Genomic DNA, 13,686 nt, shown 5'->3' with positions numbered 1-13,686 from the left:
TCTTTCTATAATGACATTTGAAGTTCCTAATTGCACCCTTGTCCAAAAATTGAATTAGGGATGTGGTATTTTCTGGTAAAAATAAAATTAATTTTATATTATTAAATGTTAGTTTTGTTTTGTTTCATTAATGAGGAATTCCATTCTCTTAGGATATCTTCAAAAGTTAAAGTTCATCCAATCGCTTTTATTAGAGTAGTCTTTCACTGGTAATTTTTATTTTAAAAGCACGGGTTTTTAAATTTTCCTACAACATATTTTTTTTTATCAGATCCATCCCCATTTATGATAAATAGAACTGAGACCTTTTCCTCGTCTGGTTTGATGCCCAGTGGTTGAGTTCCCCTAAATTCCATGGTCCCCTTTGGGTGCTCGGTAGTATAGTCATGTCTCATCACAATTGTAAATATTACTCCTTTGATAATCTTTAATTAAAGATGGTAGTGTATTTTTTCTCCTTTGCATTAATAAAATCTGCACTCCCTTTTTCATTGCAAAATGAAAATTTATATTCTATCTTTTCCTAAATCTCCGCAACCAGCTGCTAGTAGGAATGCTTATTATTTTTAATTATACATATTATAAAAACTTAAATTTACCTTCATTGAATGTTTGGCCAAAACAGCTTTTTTTCTAACATCACTGGCTTATTTAGAATGCAATACTTCGCATTTAGGTAAACCAAACCAATAAAGTTGCTTCTGTCTTTGGGTACAGCTCATTCTATATTTAATTGCAGGGGGTTTATTCCTTAGAAATTGTGAGTATATATTTGCTTTATTAGCTTCCAATCTGTAAATTGTGGATACATGATATTTATAACTTAACGCTATTTGTGTTTTTGAAGTAGTGTGTAATTTTTCAATGATTCCCCCCTTTTTGTTTGAGGGTTAACGTTTGGAATGCTGTTTTATTCTAAAAATAATTTTAACATGATTATATTGTTTAATAAAATTACCATTCTTGTATAAAGGTGAAGTTCATATAAAAAAGATCACGAATAATTTTTTATCGGTAAAATATTTATATTTTATCACTTATCCTATTAAATTAACGTTATTGTCATAAATGGAACCTGAAAAATTTCGCAATTATCCGATATTGTAACCTATTGGCAATTATAAATGTAATTTAACAAAGCGATATGCAATTAAACGGTTTTGACTGTACATGCTGCATTTAATTTTGTTAAAAATTAACATCCTGGCATCTTACGCCATCATTCTTAAATTTGTATTCTAGCCAACGCTAAATGTTCTCGTCATATTTTATTTAGATTTATTCTTCGTGCGTACAAATTTAGAATAATATCGAATAATAACCTTAGGCTATTGAATTTAATTAAAGTTCTATTGCAAGAAAGTAATTTCTTATTTAAAAATATAATCAAGCTCATAATCTGTGTCTGTTTACTCATAATATTATATATTTAAAAATTTTATTTATTATAAAAATTGGGTAAAAACAAATATCAAATTTAAATTTTGTAATAATTTAAATTTTAGGTAAAAAAATTAATAATTATTTTTAAAAGTCTATGAATTGAATAATACTAATTTAACAATATTATATTTTAACTAACTAAAATAATATATTTATAAAGCTATGAAATATTATTAATTAAATGAATAATCAAATTCATTGTATAAATTAAATACTATAGACACAAAATGTGTAGAATTTTTACGTAATATTTAAAAAACATTTTCTCTCAATAGAATAAAAACAGCTATAATACGTACGAAATTTGTATGAAATCACACAAATAAGATCTGTATATAATTTGGTGTAAAATGCAGTAGTCAATATTTTAAAAAATTAAACTTAGGGTTTTCTATGATAGTGATGTAGCTGGTTAGTTAAATTTATTTGAAGTTATAGGTGCTTTGTACAAATATAAATAGGGGAAAATAAAAATAATTTTAAAGATGTTAAAAAATTGTGTTTGGCTTTGGGTGCTCGAAATGAATTTTTTTATTGTAACTTAATTTTTTAAAACTTAGGTTTGAAAATTCTTACAATAAGAAATTAAAGAGCGAGTGATATAAGAAAAGGAAGAAATTTTATGGTTTCAAAAATGTCTGATTCCGTGAAAGAACCAATCGAGTTTGGTAGTCCAAGCGCCACCATAGGCCTCTGCCAGTCTCTTCTGAAAATAATCCAAAGCTTTTGTCTCGTTCTTTTCCGGGAGAGCCATGGTTTTGATCAAATAATCGATATCTGACTGGTGCTTGAGTTCGGGAATGCCAGCTCCTAGCATAAGGTTGAAAGGTTTGAGGATTAACTGATTGTGTCGACGGATCTTAAGGTAAGCTTGGCCGCACAATTCTTGAAACCTTGATTTTGTTCGTGTAATAAGAATTTTATTTTGGAAGAAAGATAACATAGAAGGATTACATTTGACACAGCCTCTAATGTGAAATTACATTTATATGTCTAGTATCGTGAGCTACTTTCTTCCTTTTAATAAATTCAATTTTGCATTTCTCAAATTGATTTATCACTTGGTAAATTTAAATAAAAAGATATAAAGGAATTTATTAAATATCCCTGTATCCTTTTTGGTATTCATTTCAAGTAGTGTAATGGCTTTTTAATCAATTCCATCTATATTTATTTACCAGGTATTTCTCTTATTTGATTTTGCATGATCTTAGTTAGTTCCTTCATATAATTTGAGGAACAGTAAAGGGTCTATCACTTACTTGAAGAATGATTTTATAATAACCTTATATATAAATTTAATTTCGCTTATTTAATTTACTCTTTTCTTTCCCTTCTTACTTATTATCCCCCCATCTTAATTTAAAAAAATATATATCACTTCAAAAATTCCTTGCTTCTTGAAGCATTATCAGCCCCCTTAGCTATTACCCTTATGAAATCTTCTGTTAGCACAAATGGCACCCTTTCCCTTTTGATCCCATATTTCTTTTTAACGTGGTGAAGGAAATGTCCAAAATCTATGTGAAATATCTGAAAAAAGATATGGTTTATAATAACAATATATTAGGCTGCATCCTAACTGAAATGTTCTTTGTCCGAATATTTTGATCAATCTTATTGCTAGTAAAACGAGCAATTTCTAACATACCTTTTTTTTTAATAAATGGGATAATTTCATATAGGATAGATAATACATAACATTCATTTATACAACGATAATCATTCATACATATAACAATAATAAGGCCGGATATTTAATTATAATAGATCTTTCTACATAACAATAATGTTATGCATAACATTACCATCCGATATTGTACATACATAATCATTATAAATCATATCTAAAACGAACATACTAATTCATAATATATATAAATAATATAATACCACATATTTCCATTCAATATTATCTATATATGTATTATAATGCATCCTCATTACTACATTTCCCCTTCATTAATTAAACGGAAGCTTACATCTCCTAGAGGCATCAACGACCTAATATTTCTCTTAAAAAATCGTTGCCTTTGGTTTCCATTTACCCGTCTGGTAATACCTTTTTTTACACCCACTCTCAAAAGACATCAATATTATCTGCCTTGATACAATAGATTTTATCTAAAATATCAATCTCTTTTCCTTGTTGATTGATCTCCCACCGGAGCATCAATGTCGACGAATCTCCCTAAGTATCCATATCAATTCTATTGTAGATTAATCTCCCACCTGAGTATCAATATCGACAGATATCCCACCGAAGTATTCTTATCGATTTCATTGTATGCTAGATCTCCCACCGAAATGTCGTTATCGAGTCTATTGTCGATTGGTCGACATTGTGCTTGAACGGCCCACGAGGTTTTTACCCGAGCTGGCCAGGAGATCGCATTCATCCTTGGATGACCCACGAGATATCCATATCCCTACATCGCATAAGTATCATTAGTACTTTAACCCAAATAGGGCCACTTCTGGCTCACGGAAGCCCCATAAATTTTTGCATAGGTTATGTGATTTGAAAACCCAACATCCCATAGTACTTATATAATTATGTTTAAATTAGCCAGGTTTCTTTATCGCATCCATTTTGCAAATGTCTATATTACCATAGTTCATAAACCCAATCTCCATGTAATTGTCACTTTATCATTAGTAATAAGTTTTTCCATAAAATTGTTCCATTTTCACGAAGATATCAATTTCCCAAAATTAATTTCCATATCCATAATTTTATATCATCACTATTTCAAATCCTTAATAAATTATATTATTATCAAAAGATTTCCAAATATTCATAACAAAATTATTCATTTAAAATATATCATATTTTTATCATTCTTATTTTTAATAATTTGAATATACTTCAATCTTCTGCAATTTCATTCTATATTTAGCTTAATTAGCATGAACATACCAAATTAGCTATTTCTTTGAACCAAAAATAATTTGCCATTAATACCATCATTCACCCATATGATTTAATCATTTTTTATCTTTTGCAAATTCATTCAACCAATTTTTGTCAGCAATTATAATATTCATTACTTTGTTCATGTTAAATCAGATATAATTGTTCCATTCATTAATCATCATTCGTATTGTTCAAAATAATATCATAATATATAAAAAAAAAATACTTCAATGTCGATTTTATAATGTATTTCATATTATCAGGTTCTTTGTCTCGTGGCCAAATTAATAAATGGATTAAAATCATGTAGAATAATTCATAACATTCATTTTTATACAACGATGATCATTCATATATATAAAAATAATAAGGCCGGGTATATAATTTAATTATAATAGATCTTTCTACATAGCAATAAAAGGCATTTAAACATTACCACTATTATACATATATATATAATCATTATAAAACATATCTAATTAACGTATATACTAATTCATAATTATAATATATTTACATTATATCAATATTAGCTATATATGTATTATAATGCAATTATACATGTAATTTCTACATTACTACACTTTTTAATACTCAATCTATATCTTACCATATGTGCTCAATACCAACAATTAAAATGGGCGATTTTATAATTTAGCATTGAAACCCTCGATCACTAATACGTTTTAGTTAGGATGCAACTTTTATTTATCTAATAATTTATAACTTTTTTATACTAATGCATTGTATATAAAAGATTTATATATTGTGATTTAAAATATGTGCTAAAATTTTGTGTGTAATAATTATTAAATATTGGAACAATCTGTAATAAATGGAAAATATCTTAAAGTTTTAGTTTCCACTATTATTTTAATGAATTATAATAAATTGATTAATATATTCTAATAAAGTAATTTGCACTTCTTTTATAATTATAATACTTTAACTTATAAAAAAATTAATTGATATTAAGTATAGTTTTTACAAAACTTAATTAATTTAGAAATGTTTCTAAGTAGTAAATTATTTAATTCAACCATTATCATCTGTAATGCAAGACATTTATTTGCACATAATCAATTACTGATATATTATTTATAATCTTTGACTCTCCCAAAATCCTACCTTAAAGACTTTTCGTGGCGGGGGAGTGGCAAAGTCTTTGGCGGCTAATGGAGGTCTAAAAGGTTCCCTGTGATCTTATCTAGAATAGGATCACCGTCTCCTCGACGGGGTGTAAAAACCACTTAAAGGGATTGATGTCAGGAAGGGCATCCGATTGTAAAAATCTTGCTATAAAATTTCCCTATGGTTACAAAAAAGCATGGGTGGGGTACACCCCAAAGTACCCCGTGGGCCTCCTCATCCGCCTCCGACAAAAAGAAGGATGGGAAACTGGTGGAACCACGACTCATGAAATGAACCTTATGACGGCTATAAACGACCGTTTACGGGGGATCGAGTAAGGGTAGCGACATGAAATGTTGGGAGTATGACGGGAAGAGCGGGAGAAATGATCGATGTATTGCATAGAAGGCATATAGATGTGTGCTGCATACAGGAGACCAGGTGGAAAGGAAATAGCGCAAGAATGATTAGCAAGACTAGTGAAAAGTATAAATTCTTTTGGCAAGGAAGTAATGATGATAAGGCTAGGGTGCAGAGAAATTGGTAGACAAAGTAGTCGAAGTGAGAAAGCTAGATAACCAGATAATGGTTATCAAGATGATTTTTATTATAATGCTATATAATATTATCTCTGCATATGTTCCTCAGGTTGGAAGAAGTGAAGAAGAGAAAGATATATTTTGGGACAGTCTATTGGGGGTGACATCGAGACTGGCAAATGAAGAGGGATTATCCTGACTGGTGATCTCAATGGACATGTAAGAGCGAGTAGTGAGGGTTATGAAGGAGAGTACAATTACGGCTTGAGAAATCTGGAAGGGGAGAGGATTTAAGATTTTTGTGATGCTATGGATATGATTCTCTGTAATACAATGTTTAAGAAAGAATCAGAGAAGCTTGTGACTTATAAGTCGGGTAGTAACAAAAGTATGGTGAATTACTTGTTATTAAGGAGATGTGATAGATGTATATTAAAAAATGTGAAAGTCATACCGGGAGAGGAATGTATTAATCAGCATCGACTAGTTATAGGAGATCTTACTTTTAAAGGGGCCACACTAAAAGAAAGTTTGTGCCATTACTGAAGGTCTAAGGTCTGGAAATTGAAGGAGGAGAGTGCAAGACATTCAATATGACATTGGCAATAAAGGAGGCGGAGGTGGCACAAGCATCTGGGGTAAATGACAAGTGGGAAGCAATGATGAAAGCCTGGGTGATGACAACTGAGGAGGTATGTAGACGGACAAAAGGGCCGCCTAGACATAAGGAGACTTGGTGGTGGAACCCGGAGGTGGCGAAAGCTGTGGATGAGAAACGCAGGTGCTTCAAAGAATGGTATAATGGTAAAGATAATAGTGATAACGATATTTACAAGATGGCGAAAAGAAATGCTAAGAAATTAATAGCGAAGGCGCAAGAAGAAAAAAGGCAGGAGTTTGCTAAAGAAATGGAATGCGCTGAAGGAATGGGAAATGTGGTTCGATTGACAAAGCAGATGTCAAAAAAGAGGCAAGATGTTGTAGGTGTTAAATGTTTGAAAATATGGAAGGAAAAATGGTGATTGATAGTAATGGTATTAAGAACACCTGGAAGATCTACATGGAAGGATTTTTGAACGAAGAAAATGAATGGGATAATGTTAATTGTGCAAAGGTAGAAGGTCCAGTGTGTAAATTTGGCAAGGATGAAATAAAGAGAGCAGTGAAAAAGATGAAAAGGGAAGGCATCGGGTTTAACAATGGTTGTATCAGAGATGTTTAAAGGTTCTGATGACTTAGGGATTGAATGGTTAATGAATTTGGCAAATCAAATTGTCACAGAAGAACTATTCCCGAGGACTAGTGAAGAAGTATATCCCAGTATACAAGATAAAGGTGATCTTTTAGATTGCGGGTCTTACAAAGCTATTAAACTCTTGGAACATGCAATGAAGGTATTTGAGTAGGTGTTAGAGAAACGGATAAGGGAACAAACTAAAATTGATGAAATAAAGTTTGGTTTTACATCGGGGAAAGGCACAACAGATGCAATTTGTGGTGTGACAAATACAGGAGAAGTATCATGTGAATGAAAAGAAACTGTATTATGCGTTTGTTGACTTGAAGAAAGCATTTTACAGGGTGCCGCGTGAGGTTACTAGATGGGCCTTGTGGAGGAATGGTTGGTTATCGCAGTGATGGCAATGTATGTGGGCGCACAAACAGCAGTACGGACGGATTATGGTGATAGTGAAAGCTTTGAAGTGAAGGTAGGACTTCATCAAGGATCCATACTGAGTCTATTATTATTTATCTTAGTAATGGATGTGGTGGCTAGAGAAATACGTGAAGGACTCCCCTTGGTGCTATTATATGCAGTTGACCTTGTATTAATGGCAAACAGTGAGGAAGAATTGAGGGATAAAATTAGTAAATGGAGGATAGCTATGGAAGGAAAGGGCCTGAAAATGAATATAGCAAAGACAAAGGTGATGATTGGTGGGGAAAATCTAAAGATGGAGGAATCCGGTAAGTGGCCTTGTGGTGTTGGGAAAGGAGTTGCTAGAAATTCAATCCAATGCACCAGATGCCATTAATGGGTACATAATAGATGTAGCGGGAAAAAAGAAAGTTTGATGTTATCAAAAATTACTTTTATTTGTAGATCGTGCATAAAAGGGGTACTTAATAATGATAACGTAGAAAATGGTGGTTTGGATATTGGCAATAGGCTAACCCTAGAAAAAGTGGATAAGTTTTGTTATTTGGGTGATATGCTAAACGCAGATGGTGGTGTAGATTCCGCCGTTGTTGCAAGGGTCAAACAAGCTTGGAAGAAGTTCAGAGGTCGTCTATTCCTACAAATAAAAAAAGTCTCTCTGAAGTTAAAGGGGAAAGTTTACGTAAGCTGTGTGAGGAGTTGTTTAGTTTATGGCAGCGAAACATGGGCAATGAAAGCGACTCACGAAGCCAAATTAGAAAGAACAGAGATGAGGATGATTAGATGGATATGTGGGTGGGGTATCTCTGAGAGAGAAAAACTAGCAAGAAATTGCGAGCAAGATTGGGTATAGAAATGATTGGAGTGGTAATGCGACGAAATAGAATAAGATGGTTTGGGCATGTGGAACGTATGGCAAAAAATGACTGGGTAAAGATATGCACCTTGATGGAAGTAGGAGGATCAAGACCTAGAGAAAGGTCCAAGATGACATGGTCAAATGTGATAGCGGCGGATATGAGAAGCATGAATCTTAAAAATATTGATGCTCAGGACCGTCAGAAATGGAAAAAAAAAATCTTAGAGAAAACTGGCCTACCTGGGTAAACTGGAAATCGCCATAAAACGGAGAAGAATTTATAATCTATGTATATAAAAAAGAGTGCTTTATTAAAGTCAATTGATTGTTTTCACAGTTCTAATAATTTATATCAGATTTTGATAATAATCATAAAGAGTTATATTTTCAAATTCCCTTTGAAACAATTTATAAAATTAAGGTAAAATCATTCAAAATAACGAAATTTTAAAAATTACGAGCCAAGCTGTAAAATTACAAAAACAGGATCGGGTCTAAAATTAAAATAGGGTTTAAAATTTTTTAATTGGTTTCTGATAAACTACACTCCATTCTTATATTTGTATATTTTGAGTCAATACTAAACTTATAAAGATAGCCTGATTCTTATATTAATTCTGCTCCCAAACAAACTTCTGATATAAAAATGATCTCCTCAAAATTGTAAAATTTGAACCTATAATGTAAATATTAGTCAAAACTTACTCCTCTAAGTGGTTACATATCGAAATTTCTTTAGTCAAGAGAAAAAAAATATCTATTCAAAAAATTAAATGGAGAAAAAGAAAAGATATAAATTAGAAGGAAGGAATAACTAAAATAAAATATGATGATGATACCTGTCCTTTTTCATTGATCATGATATTGTCTGGATGTCTGTCTCCAATACCCAATATAAAAGTAGCCACGCTATAACCAGCGCAGGATTTCGTGAATGTGTCTATCGCTTGTTCGTAACTTCAAATTGTTTTAAAAAATTATATTATCAATTAATTTTATGCAAGATCAAGCATTTGCGAATTAGAAAAAAAAAACATAAAACCATTAAAATGCTATATTTTTGTTGAAATGCAGTTAGGTAAAAAAAATTTAACAAAATTACTCTCAACCAGTCTGTCTGTCTGATAAAACCGTACTCCTGTTAATAAATATTTTGTGAATTTATAGGAAATGGCAAAAAAAGTTGATAAAAGAGTAGTTAATCGCTACTTTTAAAAGTAGCGCGCTACTGTAATCGCTATTTATCAAAAAAAAATTTAAAAAAATTTGTTTTATTTTTTGCTATATAATGTTATTGTATAATAAATATATAAAAATCAACATTTATAAAAAATATAGTTCGTTTTGATTAAAAAAAAATTATGTAATAAAAATAAATATTTATGGTAATTTGTTGCATTTTATAAGTTTTTACCTTGTGTTATGTGTCCAACTATCTGCCGTGGTACATATATATGATATCTCTGATAACTCTACTATTAGAGCATTTTTCATCACATTAAAGTTATCTGCTATTTTATTCATTAGTGTCTGGCAACATAAAATTGTTGTACCAGTAGATAGATTTTAATCATCATGATAAATGATGGATTATCAACCATGGGCATTGGCTGAACTGTATCAATTATAAAATCAACAATAACTATCAGCCAATTTCTGAGAAATATTGGCATTTGTATTATTATTTAATTTGGTTTGAATTAAATTAGTCTTTTTGGATGTAGAGTCGCCTATACCAAAATTATTTAGATGTTTCTCCATTTCCTTAAAACTATTGGCATGAACAGTCTTATAAAATAAATACTTTTAGAATGTAAAAATGACAATTTACCTTTAGGTGTTTCTTGAGGTTATAACTGGATTGATTTGAGGAAATATTTTTTACATTTTGAACTTTGAAGCAGTTTTGGTTTTTATATTTATTTTAAAAAAAATTTCAAATCTAGGGAATGGGAAATTTGTATTATGGCTCTTAAGAACATTTTCTTCCCTGGTATCTTCCATTTCATTAATATTGTAATATAAATTGAATTTAAATTGAATATAATATTAACTTTTCGTTTGTAAATTACATAATCTGAAGGATTGAATTCATGATATATATATACGTGATATTTTGTATTAAATTTACTTTTACTTACTTTTATTTAATAAAACACTTCATTGGCGACGATATTTTTAGAGAAGATTTATTTGATTTATTAAATTTAAAGTAAAAGACTCAATGGAAGTAGCTCCTATTAAAGTTGAAGATTCAATGGAAGTAGTCCCTATTAAAGTTAAAGACTCAATGGAAGTAGTTCCTATTAAATTCTATATTCCAGAATTCGTCAAAGAAAAAGTAAATATTCAGGACTACTTATTTAACTTGGAGTTAATTTATAAAGTAAGAAATATTATAGATTTAAATACAAAAAAAGACCTGCTTTTAGCCTATATCGGAACAGACAATCTTATCAAAATTAAGAACTTTCACTTTTCAATAATAGAGATGATAAATTATGATACTTTAATAAAAAGCTTAAATTTGGTGTTCAAGGATAGTTCGAGCATTTTCGTAAATAGGAAAATTTTTTTTACGCTAAAAAGATGTAATGAGACGATTATTGACTTTTCAATTAGGGTTAAAACTGTCTGTTCTCTTTGTAATTTTAAACCGCCTTTTGATGAACTTTTAAGAGATATATTTATCCTAGGAGTAGGCTTACCTGAGTTGGACAAAGAACTTCGGTCAAAGTATATCGAAGGCAATATTACTTTTGAAGAGACCGTGCGTTTAGCGATCGCGCTGTCTTCGTTGGAAAATGAAACCCAGACTGAAGTTAATAAAATAATTAAAAATAAGCCAACACAGGGTTCGAAAAATAATTATTTTAGAAATAATAATTATACTAACGTCAATAGATTCAATAATAATAAACACTTTAGTAACAATTATATTCCTAATAATAATTATAGACCTAGTATCAAACCTAACTCTATTCAAAAGAAAGTGATATGCTTTCGTTGCGGTAAGGCAAACCACATAGCGAAAGATTGTAGAACCCATGCCATACAAATGATTCTGCCACGGACACCTCGCCTGTTATTTTCAAATAAAGCTACCATCGATGCGAAGATAAAGTTGCAGCTAGCTATGGAGTTTGATACCGGCGCCGCGTGTAGTGTGATTGATGAGGTCACCTGGAATCGTATTGGCAGACCACAACTATCACCGGCTTATAAATTAGTGGGATATAATCATATCCAAATCGAAGTACTAGGTAAATGTACCGTAGAAGTCAAAGTAAAAAATATTTCGAAATTTTTACTTATTTGGGTAGTTAAAGGGGAGAATTCCCTTATTTTTGGGATGCCTTTCATTAGAGAATTTGATATAAAACTACCGGAAGAAGTTCGTATTAATAAAATAAATATGAATGTTCCCTCTTTAAATACGATTGCTTCAAAATTCCCTCAAGTTTTTAAAAAAAAATTAGGTGAAATCAAACTGCAAAAGGCAGTCATCCGAATAGAACCGAACACGTTACCGATTGCATTACCAGCAAGAAGAGTTCCTTTTCCGTTGCGTCGAACCATTGAAGCTGAGTTGAACTGACTTTTAGACGAAGGGGTTATCGAGAAGGTGGATCCAACAATAACTCCAAGCACTTGGGCTACGCCAACGGTTAATATCTTAAAGAAATCAGGTGCCGTACGGATATGCGGAGATTTTCGTTTAACAATCAACAAATATCTAGCGATCGATAACGATTTACTACCAACTTTCGTCGACCTAACAAATAAAATCGCGGGTGGCAAAATATTTTCAACAATAGATTTAAGAGATGCATTTTTACAATTCGGAGTTAGTCCAGAATGTAGGGACCTTTTAGTAATTTCGACACATGTCGGTTATTACCGATACCAAAAAATTCCATTTGGTTTGACTAGCGCTCCGATAATATTTCAACGCTTTATGAAAAACCTATTAAAGGGAATTCCTATGGTTAATGTATTTTTAGACGACATAATTATTGCAGGTGAGAATAATTCCGATCATATAGTTAATTTGGAAGAAGTATTAAGAAGATTTGAGAAGGCTGGACTGACCACGACGACCGATAAAATTAAAATCGGAGAAAAGTCAGTCACTTATTTAGGTCATGTTATTGACAGTTTCGGAATTCACCCTACAGAAGATAAGATTAGCGCTATATAAAATTTTAAAACACCTTCCAATGTTAAAGAACTACGTTCATTTCTTGGAATAGTGAATTATCATGAGGCATTTATTAAAAATTTGCATTCTATTTGTGCGCCTTTACACCGACTAACGAGTAAAAATGTTGGTTGGTTTTGGTCAGCTAAAGAAAATGAAATATTTACTAAAGTTAAAAATATATTGTCAAAAGAAGATACAATAATTCCTTATTCAGCCGATATCCCTGTCGTGATTTCTTGTGACGCTTCCGAAGATGGTCTAGGAGCTGTTATTGCACACCGATTTCTTACTGGCCAGGAGAAACCGATTGCTTACGCATCGAGGACACTTTCGGCGGCTGAAAAGAATTATGCCACAATTGATCGGGAGGCTTCGGCGATCATGTTCGCTATCGAGAAGTTTCATCAATATATTTTTGGAAGACATTTTATCTTGGTTACTGATCATAAACCATTACAATATATTTTAGGTGATAAAAGAGATCTTAACAAAATAACAAATAACCGTTTAATACGGTGGGCGACGAAACTATTAAATTATGATTATGAGATAATATATAGACCAGGTAATCAAAATAAATGTGCCAATGCTCTGTCCCGTTTGGGGGTAGAGAAAGCAAAAACCAATGAAGTTACAAAAAAATTCGAAGAAGAAATCAGAGGATTAAAAATTAATTAAATAGAGGATTTATATCTTTCACACGCAGTAAAGTCGTAAGTGAAACGAGCAATGATATAAACCTAAAAGAGATTATTAAATTAATAAAAAATCATTGGTATATTGATAATATAAATAATTATTCGGAGATTGTAAAAAAATATATTTCGATTAAAGATAATATTTCGTTCGAAGAAGGATTATTATTTTATAATGATAGAATTATTATTCCAGATATTTTAAAAAAGGAGGTTTTATATGTGATTCATCGAGGAC

General features: G+C 31.1%; 1 protein-coding gene across 6 annotated transcripts in view; it reads right to left on the bottom strand.

Annotated features, from left to right (window-relative positions):
* Window positions 1–1,828: 1,828 nt before the first annotated feature.
* LOC135927512 (phosphatidylinositol 4,5-bisphosphate 3-kinase catalytic subunit alpha isoform-like) overlaps window positions 1,829–13,686 on the bottom strand; it is a 36,835-nt gene continuing 24,977 nt past the window's right edge. For 5 of the 6 annotated variants that reach the window (XM_065463533.1, XM_065463532.1, XM_065463536.1 and 2 more), the window contains 3 exons: window positions 9,389–9,506; window positions 2,825–2,976; window positions 1,829–2,336 (listed from right to left, as the gene is read on the bottom strand). In XM_065463533.1, coding sequence (XP_065319605.1) covers window positions 2,072–2,336; window positions 2,825–2,976; window positions 9,389–9,506 — 535 coding nt within the window. In that variant the 3' untranslated portion in view covers window positions 1,829–2,071. Of the gene's footprint in view, window positions 2,337–2,824; window positions 2,977–9,388; window positions 9,507–13,686 lie in introns of those variants that run through there. The other variant, XR_010572106.1, reaches the window with a different exon arrangement.

Source organism: Gordionus sp. m RMFG-2023, chromosome 3 (assembly GCF_954871325.1).
Source record: "Gordionus sp. m RMFG-2023 chromosome 3, tfGorSpeb1-WG-v2, whole genome shotgun sequence".
Lineage (NCBI taxonomy): Eukaryota > Metazoa > Nematomorpha > Gordioida > Chordodea > Parachordodidae > Gordionus > Gordionus sp. m RMFG-2023.
The sequence above is the reverse complement of the archived record's forward strand: the minus strand, read 5'-3'. Positions and strand labels throughout refer to the sequence as shown.